The sequence below is a fragment of the Falco cherrug genome, chromosome 1 (assembly GCF_023634085.1).
Source record: "Falco cherrug isolate bFalChe1 chromosome 1, bFalChe1.pri, whole genome shotgun sequence".
In the NCBI taxonomy this organism is placed as follows: Eukaryota; Metazoa; Chordata; class Aves; order Falconiformes; family Falconidae; genus Falco; species Falco cherrug.
Genome location: NC_073697.1, coordinates 46,053,808 through 46,066,586, shown reverse-complemented (window position 1 = coordinate 46,066,586; position 12,779 = coordinate 46,053,808). Strand labels below are relative to the sequence as shown.

The window sequence follows — 12,779 nt, the reverse complement described above, 5'->3', positions numbered from 1 at the left end:
AAAGCCATTTTATGTGGCTGATACCTGCAATGCATATAAACACTTTAAGATAGATAAATAGATGTATTTACATATGTGCAATACAAAGTTTTTATTCTTTCACGTGTGTATTTATGTATTTTGTGGGCATTCCTTATATAAAGGTGTGTATCTACAGAAAGTATCCATATGTAATGTGTTCATAGACATCGATATTTACACTCACATACATGTGCCATTAGTGCATGGATGCAGGCATACATCTTACACGGCTGCACCATGAGGGGCCCCACAGAGGCTGTTTGGGTGCCACAGCCCATGTCAGAACGGTACCTGTGAGCAGGGGAGAGTAGGATTCAGGGGAGGGTTGAACTTCATGACCACCTGAAGGGTCCCTACATCCCAATAATAATATAAAGGGGCCAGGGGGAAGGAAGGATGTGGGTGACTTATTGGGGTTTATTTGGGACTTTTTTTCCTTTTCTTTTTCTAGCATTAATTCTCTAATACAGATCCAACCTTTTCTTTTCCCTTCACTGGCTTCCCAGGGACTATAGCATCCGGGTGAGAGCCAGGCCTCTGCCACAAGCAATGGGTACCCGCATAAAGGAGCGGGGGGAGATGCTATCGCGGGCAGCCCCTCTGCCTGGGAGATGAGAAGAGCAGAGGTGTGTGCACTGAGTCTGCAATAGCCCTTCTCCTTCCCTCTCGCTCTATCTGAAGTCTGTTGTATATTTGTTCCTTCACGGCTCCTCGTCCTTAGATTAGATTTCTCCTTTCTCATTACCAACCTTAATAGACCCTTCAGACCTCATTCCAGCCCCAGATATTATCTGACCCGTATAATTAATTAATTATAGCCCAAATATTATAGATTATTAAAAATAGCATAACTAATAGTGTAATATCTCAAGCTGTCGACTTTAATAGTCAACATTGTCTTGGTCTCTCTTATCAGGCTGGGACACCCGGTGAGAATATTGATTTCTGGTAATTTTAGCCATCATCTGCCATCCTGATGGGTAATTGTCAGATTTTCACCAGAGTCAGAGCTCATTTGAAATCGTTAAACCGTCGGCAAGGCTCACAGTTGATCTTAATGTTTCCTTTTTCTCCCCCTTCAATATGTTTCAGCAACAGAGAGGAAAATAAATAGAAAAAGAGAGCAAGCCAGGGCTGCCTGCTTGCCGGCCATCTGATTTCTCTTTCATTTTATTTTTTTTCCTTTACACGTACGACCCCCGCCATGCAGAGGGGCTGCGTGCGCCCCCTCCATCCCTGCTGCCTCCCCTCTTTCAGCCTTTCGTTAGAAATCATAAGAATAATAGTAATAAAATAAAGGAGCCGCTTGTCCCTGAAGCACGTGCGTGTCTCCGGCGCCCCGCAAGCGGGACGATGCTGCCGCCGGTGCCGCTCCCCGATGGGGAAGCGTGGGGCAGAGGCGGGGGTGCGCCGCCCCCCCCGCTACGCCCGACACACCACCCCCCCCCCCGAGGCCGCTCCCCACGGGTGTCTCGGCCGTGTCGGGGGCTGGGGCCGCGGACAGGGGAGTTGGTACCCCGGGATGAAAGGCAAGGGGGTCTCCCCGCTGCGCCCCCCAGCCCCCCCCGCCCCTTGTCCAGCATCCCGGCGGGCGGCCCGGGGATGCTCTCGGCGGAACGCCTCCAGCCTCCTTGCCAGCAAAACGGATCGGCTTTCGCGAGGTGTGTGAAAAAGCCCCTGAGGAGGCGATCCCAGCCGCGATAAGTGACAACAAGGCACTTTATTAGTTTTTTATATAAACGCCCGGGTGCTGGGAGATAAGCGCCCAAATTAGGAGGCGGGGGGGCGCGGAAGCGGCTCTTTAAACGGGGACCCGCCGAGTTGAAGCCTGAAGGGCGATGAGGGACCGTGGCTGTCACTGACACCCCCCTCCCCCCCCCCCCCCAAGTGATAGTTGGGGGCATCTCCCCCCCAAGCCTCCCCCAGGGCTGCCCTCGCCTGCCAGGGAGCTGGGAGGGAGCCGACGAGAGGGAAGAGAACTGTTTAATAGATCCTCCGAGGATTCCCCTAGAGCATTATTTAAACTTCTAATTATGATTCATGTGTGTGATAATATTAATTTAATAATCAAGGAGCTGTGCAGGAAGCATTAACCTCAATTAAGCTCATTACTACCCTAACCTGGAATCCCCAGGGCTTTTAAATCTTCTACTATGAGGACCTGACACTGCATTGATAGAGGGCGAGATCTGCTTCAGAATCTTTTTTTTTTTTTCTTTCCCCGAAATAATTTGCCTTCGTGGGTAGAGTTAATTAATTCCCTGATTTTGCCTTGGGGAAAGGGGGGTGGGGGGGAGATCCCCACCTCCCCTGGGAAACCCGGGCATCACGAGGTGACCGCCTGTCCCCGGTCCTCAGCTCTGCCCTGCCTGGGGACACCTCGTGGGACACAAAATCAGGATGAGCCCAAGAAGCATATACGAGGCAGGGGCTGGCCCCCTGCTCGGGGGCTGGCGGGGGGCTGCTTGCGGCCACAGGAGCCAGGGGCACAAAATAATATTAATAATAATAATGAGAGCCAGTCAGAGCAGGACGAGATGAGTTTTGGAGCTCGATTGCCTTTGAAACAAAATGGGGAGAGCGAGAAGTCCCAGGGAGCTCCCGGCCCCCCCGGGCGGGCAGATGCGGCCGCGGAAAGCCCTGCGGCGGCGGGACCCGGCTGTACCGGGCGCGGAGGGACGCGGAGACCCCGCGCTTGGTGCAGCCACCGCAGTGACCTTCTCGACGCAGCGAGGGCTGCTAAATTGTTTTACCGCGGCGATAAATGCCTTTAATTACCCGGAGCTCCACACACCCCAGGGACGGGGAAGGGGATTAATGGTGAACAGTGGGAAGGAAAAGAAAATTAAAAAAAAGGAAAAAACAAACAAACAAACAAAAAAACACCACGAAAGGGGGGGTGGGGGTGGAAAGGAGCGCTCGTAGATCCGCAGTTTGTTGAAATCTATTTTGAAATTGGGTATTAACTAATTAAGTTCGTGGCGGAAAACCGCTCTTAGCCGTGGGAGCGAGCGGGACCTCCCCTCCCAGCCCAGCACCCCCAGGCCTCCGGAGGCTGCCAGGGGGGTGCCCGGCCTGCTCCCCCCACCCCCCACCCCGCAGGGTGAAGGGTGACCGCGCACCGGCGGGACCTGGGGCAGAGCCCTTGCGAAAACCAAGGCACCGCATCCCGTCCTTAAGCGCGGCATCCCGAGGGGCAGCCCTTGGCACAGGGGGTCCGGCCGGGACCGCCCGGGCTGGCGGAGGGACCGGCGGCTACCGGGAGCTGCTCCGGCCTCCGGTGCCTTCAAGCTTTGGAAATATCACCTCCCTGCAGGTATAATTCAGCCTAACTACAGAGATAACTATCGCTGCGGCGGGGAGGCTTGTAAAAACGCGAGGGTGTTCTTTGTGTTTATTTATTTTGGAGAAGGCAACGTTTCGTGGAAGCTTTCAGCCACGGGGCAACGGGTCCGGACCCAAAAAATGAGGGCCTGTCTCTGCATGGCGTCGATGCTGCCCTTCTGGGGGGGGCCTGCCGGCCCCTCACCCCCCAGTACCCCTTCCAGCCAGTCCCGAAAGGCAGCATCTCCCCGACTCGCCCGTCCCTCCTGCAAGGAAAATGGAAAGGACTGTCTTCGTGGAGAGCAAGACGGGACCGGTCACCCGGCCCGATCACGGGAGAGATATTACATGTCACAACTCATCTAGGGCCCCATAATCAGCGCTAACTTTCTGGTGAACAGATAACCAGAGATGGCAGATGGATGGAGATTGCACAAATGAGGCTCTAATTGACAATCAATTGTGATTAGGAGCAATAGAACATCTTTATAACACTCGCTTTAAACCGCCAACAAACAAAAAGCGTCGGCCGGGCTGGGGGTCCCGTCGGGCTGGGGCCGGGCAGTGCCACCCCTGCTGCCCCCCAGACCCCGGGGGGTGGTGCCCGTCGGGGCGAACAGGAGGTGCCTCTCTTCGGGGGTTCTCCCTGGGGATGCGGCTCCTTCTCCTCCAAACACCCAGCGCAGACCCGGGGATTTGTGCCAATTTAGCTGCTCTGGACTCTGCGCGCTTGGGGACTGTCCCTGCCCGGGCAGCCGGGCACAGAGATTTAATTACAATTAGGATTTTTTTTTTTTTCCGGAGATGTACTAACTCAGGGAATAAAAAATACCGCCGCCACCCCCCAAAAAACCCGCATCTTCTCCGAAAAAGGTACAATTGCAGGCGACTACCGCAGCAGCTCATTGGCATCTACCTAAAGCACCGTCTACTTTTCATAAATAATAACCCAGAACGGCGGGCAGAAGTAACGGGAGGAAAATTTATCCGAAAGAAAAGATGAGATCAGAGGCACAGCTCCGGGGAGGAGGGAAAAAGGAGCTGTTAACAAACAAGCACACAGCCGGTGTGTGTTTGTGTAAACGTGTGTACGCGCAGATTAAAACTTCGCTCTCGCTGCGTGTTGGTGGCGGCCCCGTCGGTAAGGTCAGGAAAAGGGGGAGAGGTAATTACCTACACATGATCAGAGATTATACATACCGTTTCAACCCAGGAGGTGATTTATAATTTAAAGATAAAGCATAATAAAGTCATAAAAGAGAAAGGACACTGTTGTGGCGTCTGATTAAAATCTAAGGGCTGGTGTATAATATATGAGCGGGGGCTGTTGTGGGCTCCCGCTCAGCGGGACTCCCCTGGGCCCAGCCCGCTGATGGACTAATCATGTCCAAGCCCTACCAAAATTACAAGCTGATTGTTTTACCCATTATTTCTCCCAACTTTTAATTTCTGCTTTCTAAAGGATCATTGCCCGCGGTAATTGCAAAGGACCTGTCCTTGTATGTGTCACCAGCCTCAAAGACAAAAAAAAATCTAATTTTCCTTTTATGCTTTCTCTATTTTCCTACACACACACACACACACACTTTTTTTTTCTTTCTTTTTTTTTTTTTTTTTTCCTTTTTTTTTTTCTGGAAGCTCATTCAAACTGAGTAGCGGCTGGAGCGTCCAAAACAAGAATGAAATTGATATGATCAAAGCACACCCGGCTGTCCACGAAAGGGAAGGAAATGGAGTAGGGGAAGAGATTCGGGGTTTATAATTCTCAGATAACTTTTATTCCTCTCTCTTAATTTTCCATCATTAAAGCCACTTTTAGTAACAGTATTTTTCTTGAAAGTGGAAGTTAGGTCTGGTTAATGCTTTACTTCTGCATGGGAGGGAATAGACCTTTTCTCCCAGTTAGTCAGAATTTATTGATCGTCGTGTTTTGTCTTGTGCCGTTTAAATGTATTAATTTTCTTCCAGCACTTTCTGGCACTTACATTTTATATTTAATTTTAATTAATTAGCTAAGGGAGCGAAAGGGAAGCGTGTGTGTGTGTGTGTCCGCGGACATAAGCCCCGCTCCAACCACTAAACCTCGTCCGTAATTTTCTCCTTTTGTTCTAATTTAATAAAACCAGCAGGGAAGGGAAACAGGTGCTGGGGGCTGACACCTCTGAGCCCACACACACACATAATCCCCTTTTGATCATCTAACTCCACTATTAGGGGTGGAAGACCTTTAGTTCCCATTTTCTGTATATAATATCTTCTTTATATTGATCCCGCAATTATTTAAAAGAAAGCGTCATCTCCTCCCACTTCTCCAAATAAGGCTATTTAGATGCTTTCCAGATGAGTGGAGGTGTGCTGAAACAGAGCTGACAGCCAAGTATATCACAGCCAACACCATCCTTCATTCGCTCTCTCCCCCGCTGCCCCCCTCCCCCCGGCACACACTTTCACCGTGTCTCTCCTCCAGTGATGAAGATTACAGACTATTATGGGCAAGGGATTAATTTGTAGCCAATTACAACCCAGTGCTAAATATGAATGCATAAATAAGATAGAGCCTTGCCTCTGTCTGTATGTGTGCGGGGGGAGGGCGGTGTGTGCAGGAGCGCCTGGGCAGCCTGGTGAGGATGATGAGAAGGAAGAAGGAGCAGCTGAGTGGAGGCTCTGAGCCGAGCATCACCTTGTGACTCCTGCCTCTCCCGGTGGCTGCCGGCCGGCCGGCCCCAGCGCAGCCCGGGGAGCTGCAGGCAGCGCTCGCCCCCGAGCCGAGCGGGGCCGGGGAGGAGTTTCCAGCTCAACTTCGCCGGGGGAAGGGGAGGGGGGGGGGGAGCAAGGCGGAGGGGGGGGGGAGGGGGGGGGAGAAGTTGCAACCCAGAGGGGCTCTGCAAAGAGTCATGAATGTGAGCAGAGACAAGGTCGGTGACATCTCCATCCCGGCAGCGGCAGCCGCGGCGGTGACAGCCCCCGCAGCCGCGGCGGGCATCGGCGGGGAGCCCTGCGGCTTGCACGGGGAAGGCATGGACAGCCATGGGGAGCAGCGGCTGTCGGCCGGCGGCGAGCTGCCGCTCTACTCCTGCCCTGGAAATAGGGACAGGCAAGGGGACAACCAGAGCAACACCCCCGGACAAGAGGGGGCAGTGGCCGCGCTGCCCATGGTGCACAGAACCACCTCCTTCTCCGTGCTTGACATCCTGGACCCTAACAAATTCAACAGCAAGAGGAGGCAGTGCGCCGTCTTGTACAAATCGGTGGGCACCGACTTCACGCTGGGGGCGGAGGATAAGCCCGAGGACTCAGGGACGGAGCTGGCCGAGCAAAAGGCTCTCGCCGAAGATTTCGACACGTGCAAGAAGTCCGCAGACCTGATCAGTAAGTAGGTCTGGGGGCTCGCAGGCGGCCCCCCCCCCCTTCCCGCCCCCGCCATGGGGGGGGCTGCACTCAGCTCCCCCGAGGAAGGGGCTTGCATGCTTGTAAAGACCGCCGGTCCCCCGCCGGCAGCCCTGGGAGCAGCCGGCTCCCGGGGAAGGGCAAACGCTCCCTGCGCTCCTGCTGCGAGATGGCAAGAGGTGGGGAAGCGCGCCGGGCCGGGGCCCCGCCGGGCGGAGGGGCGGGCGCATCCCCCCGCGGCTGGCGGCGTGGCCCCGGGGCGCGGCACCGGCCGGGCTCGGCTCGGCGGGGGCACCCCGCGCTGTCCGACCTGCGCATCCCCGGGAGAGGCAGGATCGGTGCCGGGCCGGCTGCGTGGGGGAGGGACCCCGCCATCCTCTTCCTCCTCTTGGGAGGAGGCAGCCCTGGGTGCGAGCCCCGGCTCGGGCAAACTTGTTAAGCGGCTCCTGGAGCTGAGGCTGCGGCGGGCCCGGAGCTCCGGCCCCGGCAAGGAGAACCCTTCTCTCCGTGCCCCCACGCACCCCCTCCACGCGTGGGTCCCCCCAGGCATTTATGACTTTTATGCACCTTCTCTCCAGCCCCGCTGTCCCCGTCTCTTCCCCCCCGCAGCCTGCTGCCCGTTGCTCTGGGCGACAGATTCAATTTTCTCTCTCCCTTGGCTTTTTTTAGGACAAATCAGACTAATTGTGACAAAATGCTGGTTATCTCTGGAAAAACAATTAAATTCCTTCGATTACATTTAAGGTAAAATGTGCTTAGCAGCGTAAAGAGGCTGGATAATGGGGGAAATCGCCCCAGAGTGGCATGTAGGACTGCCTGGATCGATATCCTATTATCGAATTGTGCATATCTCTTTCAAGCACCTTGCAAACTCTTCCCTAACATCTAAATTATAGGGTCAAAATTCGGATAATTACTCGATTAAAACCTATTACACTTATTAGGGCTCGCTATTGATCGGGAATTGCATTCGACCCGAGCTCTAGATTGCTTTTTCTTTCTGGGTCCAAATATCCCAACTTTCTCACCTCTAAACACCGCGACTCGGGGGATAGCGGAGGGTTTCCGAGTAAAAGACGATAGCTGTGGGAAAATATCTGTTCTGTGTCCTGAGAGGAGGGAGAAGGGGCCGCTGGTGGCGGGGGATAAACTTCTCGGACAGGGAAAAATAATTTCTCTGCATCTGGGGCGGGAGAGGACTCGGAGCTTTCTAATCCCGCCACAGCATGGCTCTTTCCATTAAAATTAGGCAGCGAAAGAGTTCTGGAATCTGCTCCAGCCCGAGCCTTACACAACAGAGGCATTTTTCATCTCTACAGCAAAAAAGCAGGAGCGGGGCATTAACAGAATTCGGAAGAGATTTCTAAAAGCAGTGCGCAGCTGGGGTAATTATTCCTTTAAACTCATCTGACTTTTTGTCATACTAAATAGATCTGAGCGATCAGAAAGACTGACGAGGTCAGCCTGTGGCTAATCTCACGCTTTTATCTCCAGACAAGGAGAGAAATGCAACTCTATCCCTTCTCTAAAAATAAATATATTTGGAGGCATCTCGGAGCGGTGCGCTTCGTCTGCTGACAAGTGTCCCGGACACTTCGAACGTTCAGCTCTTCGGTCCTACCGCCTTAATATTATGGCAAGAGTCGCGAATAGAGCCAGGACTGCTCGAAAATCACGATGCTTAATTCCTCCCTTTCCCCGCCGTGATTAATATTAGCTCAAGCAGTGGTTTCATTTAGGAGAAGTGTTCCGAAAAGTGGCTCTGGCCAGAAAAGTACCAACGCCCGGAAAATGCAAAGGCTTTCTGGTAAAAGGAGAGTGAAAACAGCGCTTGTCGCGCACCGCTCGTAAAACTCATCTACTGTTAAAAAAAAATAGTTAAAACTCCGTATTAAATTAACATTTAACATCTTCCAGAAACAAAATTGCAAGCCCAGCGTCAAGCCCCATCACCCATCGTATTCGCGCTGCATCTTTCTCTTTAAAGAAAATTGTAGGTGAGCTACGGCTGGGATTTCATAGAGTTTACTGGGGAGGAAGGAAAAAAAAAAAAAAAAAGAAAAGAAATAAACTCTGAAAGAGCAGCTGCCCGCTCCCTGCCCGCTGCGCGGTCGGGCGCTGCGCGCCGGCGTTCGGCTCAGCCTCGGGGCTGCCCCGCAGCCGTAGCTACGCGCACTTTTTACGAACTGTTGTTGCACAAAATTACGCGCTGCAATTTGTAGCGGATTCTACAGGTTGCAAGCTGTTCGTCCGCACCCCCTGTGCGGGGCTGGGACAAACCCGGCGGGGCTCACGGCTGGGCGCGGAGGTCACTGCGTGTTCCGTGCGCCGATGTGAACGGAGAGATGGAAAGGATTCTTAATGAACCCCAAGTTATTAAGAGATATTTTCCGGGTGATAAGGATTACAATAAATTTCCCTGTCCCTCCTTCTCTTCGTGAGCCAGCCACGTCCGATGTTAGCTCGTCGAACAAGACACTTTTTTTAAGAGCACCCCTAATCGTATATACGGGCCGTCGGGTGTCCGGCGTTTAGGGTATGGACCGAGTTTGAGGTGCAATAGCGTGTTCAGTTTTTTTTAGGATTAAAACCAGCTCAAGCACGCCCGGGATAGGGGTGACAGATGAGCGTTTCGCTTTCTATCTGCCTGCCTCGGTTAACCAAGTTAAAGGAGCCCTTGATTCGGGGGTTCCCGGAGTTGCACCCCCGATGCAGGTGCGAGCGGAGGGAAGTTTAGAAGTGTTTAAAAGCACTCTAAGAACTCGAAAACCGCTAAAAGGAGGGTACCCGTGGGCCTCTGCTCCACGACCTGCCCGCGGTGCCTCCCGCGCCCCGCGCCCCTGCGGCGGGGGTCCCCGCCCGGCGACCCCCGAGGAGCCCGAGCCCCCGGCCAGGGTCAGGCTCTGCACTGGAAAACGCCATTTGCTTTCAGGCTTCATAATGACAGAACCGTCAGCAGAAGTCCAATAGCCTTAAATATCGGATAATTACCCTGCTCTCCGATGAAGACCCGCTAATTGGAGCGTAATATAAACCCAAATAAATTAAATGACCATTAACTAGTTTGTACATTACACAAAATGAGTTTAATTAAGTTTGTATCTGCTCTGCTAATCAATACAAGTATTTACTCCGCTTTAATACTTCCATCTCAGCGAGTGACAAGAGGTCAAACCAGGCGAGGAAACGGTTAAAAACGCCCGAGCAAAACCGGGCAAACCTCCCACCGATGCGGAGGTTCCGCTGCTAAAACTCTGACCAGCGATGTGGCACCTCCGCTGCCGGCTGGGGACGGGCGGGGGGCGTGGGGACCCCCCCGTTCCCTCCCCACAGCCCCCGAGCGGGTCGCGGGGGGCGCTGGCGGCGGGGGGGGGCGCGCCCCTATGCCAGCTGTCGCCCACGGTGGGCGGCGGGGAAGGGGCAGCGCTGGCAAAGCCTCCCCGGGCTGGGCAGCCCTTCCCCGGCCCCGCAGCCCCCGGGACGGCCTCGGAGGGGGCTCGGAGCCCCATCACGGCCGCTCCTGAGCGGCTCCTCGCCTTGTTCCCCCCGCTCCCAGCGCGTCCCCGACGCAGGGCCGGGGCGGGGGGGCCGGGCTCCCGCGTCCCCCTGTCCCAGGAGCAGCGGGGCTGAGTCTGCCCCGCGGCGCGGCCGGTGTCCCCTCGCTGCCCCTCAGCCCGGGAGGGGCCCGGGGTCGGGACGGGGCGGGGGCTGGGTCCGTCGGCGGCGAGGCCTAACAGCGGCTGTCGGTTGCCCGCAGAGGACGGCGAGCTCTACAAGGCCGAGGACTGCGACCTCGACTACAGCAGCCGGCCGAGCCGCAGCCCCGACAGCGAGCTGCCGGACGACGAGGAGCTGTGCAGCGAGGAGAGCAGCAGCAGCAGCAGCAGCAGCAGCGGCGGCAGCAGCTCGGCGGCGCCCGGCGAGGCCGACCCGGGCCACCTCCACGCCGAGGCGGCCGAACCGGGCTGCGTCCCGCCCCCCCCGCCGCCGCCGCCGCCGCCGCCCCAGCAGCCGGCGGCGGGTCCCGGCGGGCCGCCGCAGAGCCAGCAGCAGGCCAAGCCCAAGCGGAAGCGGACGGGCTCGGACTCCAAGTCGGGCAAGCCCCGGCGGGCGCGGACAGCTTTCACCTACGAGCAGCTGGTGGCGCTGGAGAACAAGTTCAAGTCCACGCGGTACCTGTCGGTCTGCGAGCGCCTCAACCTGGCGCTCTCCCTCAGCCTCACCGAGACGCAGGTGAAGATCTGGTTCCAGAACCGCCGCACCAAGTGGAAGAAGCAGAACCCGGGGGCCGACACCAGCGCGCCCACCGGCGGTGGCGGCGGCGGCGGCGGGGCGGGAGGCGGGCTGGGCGGCGGGGCGCTAGCGGGGGGGCTCAGCCCCCTCAGCCACTCGCCGCCCATGGGCAACCCGCTCTCCATGCACGGGCCCGGCAGCTACGCCGGGCACCCCGCCGGCGGGCTGGTCTGCGCCGCCCAGCTGCCCTTCCTGCCCAGCCCCGCCGTCCTCTCGCCCTTCGTCCTGGGCTCGCAGACTTACGGCGCTCCGGCTTTCTACACCCCGCACCTATAAGCCCGACGCCCCTTCCTCCCCCTCCTCCTGCTGCTCGCCCCCCGGCCCCTTCCCGCTGCACCCCGCCGCCCCTCAGGGCCCGCCCGGCTCGGGCGCTCGGGGCGCCGGGCGGCTTCTCCCCCCGCCCCGAGAGGTGACAGCCACAGCCGCCTGGCAGCGACACCGGGGCTCCGGCCACCCCCGGCTCCGGCCACCCCTAGCCCCGGCCCCCGAGCCCGCCGCCCGCCATCATTTCTACGACCCTTTTTATATGCGATGTGTCCGGACGGCGCTTCTGAGGGGGGAGGAGGAGGAAAACCTCCCTCCCCCGTGTACATACGAGTAGATGTAAATCATCGTTACCTGTATTTTTATTTTCACCGTCCCTCGTTGCTATGTGGGTTGATTTTTATTATTTTTTGGGGGCTTGGTTTTTATTCTGGTCTGGCCACTCGTCAAAAACTTAAAAAAAAAAGAAAAAGATTACGTACCCATTTGACTCTCAGGGTAAAACAGAGAACTATCGGTCCTGTCCCTCGACACTGCCGAGGCAACGATGCGCCGCTGCCTCCCGTGACCTCACGGTGACGACAGATTTTTTTTACATACGTCACTCCGCAACGAAACCCGACCCTGGAGGAGCCGCTGCGGACGGGCGGGGCGGGGGCCGAGGGGGCGGCTGCTGGGGCGCGGGGTTGGGGTTTTTTTTACGTTAATCAGTTCTGTATATTTCTGGTTGTTACAAAAAAAAAAAAAAAAGTTTTAACTTTATAATTAATGTATAAGGTATGGGAGTAATGAGCAAGAGATGATACGGAAAGCACTTTGTTTGCTAAACACTTTAAATCAATCAATAAACTTTAAGGAAACGGCGGCTTCCCGTGGTGCTGAGTCCTGGGTTTCTGCTGATTTGGTGCCTAACAAGTTTCCTCTGGAAAACGCCTGGCTCATGAGGCGTTTGGAGGGATGTCTTGCAGCATCTTTTACTCGTTTCGTTTACTCTGAGAGCGTATTTCTTAGACGCAAATAGCCTTTGTTTCTGAGTTCCCTTGTTTGCATTTTCTTAATTGACTTTGCCGATTGCTGTTGTGCAATATTAAGACAAAAAAAAAATCTTTTTATTTTTCTCGTATAGAATTCGCCATCTCTCCTGTGTTGCCGCAGACCGGGAGTCTGATATTTTGGATTTATGTAAATTGAGCAAATCGTTTCTTTCATCCAGATTCCTCCACTTTAAAAAAGAAATTAATCTTTCCATCCCCTTTCTCCTAATTACTTTAAAACTAGTATCAAAGGCACTCTGTTATAATCCTTACTTTATTATATTTTTTCTTAATTTCGAAGAAAAAGTCTAGAACCGCTTTGAGCACCCCGAGCTGGCTGCGGCTGTGAGGGGTGCCGGGGACGCTGCGGGGACGCGTTTCTCCCGGTTCTGCACTCCCTGCGTGGGCCCAGGGAACAGCTCTCGCTTCCCACTAGGTTTTGGTTTTTGTGTCCCT

At 55.3% G+C, this 12,779-nt stretch overlaps 1 protein-coding gene across 1 annotated transcript; it reads left to right on the top strand.

Annotated features, from left to right (window-relative positions):
- Window positions 1-6,239: 6,239 nt before the first annotated feature.
- NKX1-1 (NK1 homeobox 1) lies at window positions 6,240-11,301 on the top strand. The gene is made up of 2 exons (XM_055700696.1): window positions 6,240-6,714; window positions 10,490-11,301. Exons 1-2 carry the CDS (start codon window positions 6,240-6,242, stop codon window positions 11,299-11,301), a joined length of 1,287 nt encoding a protein of 428 aa, XP_055556671.1.
- Window positions 11,302-12,779: the final 1,478 nt, after the last annotated feature.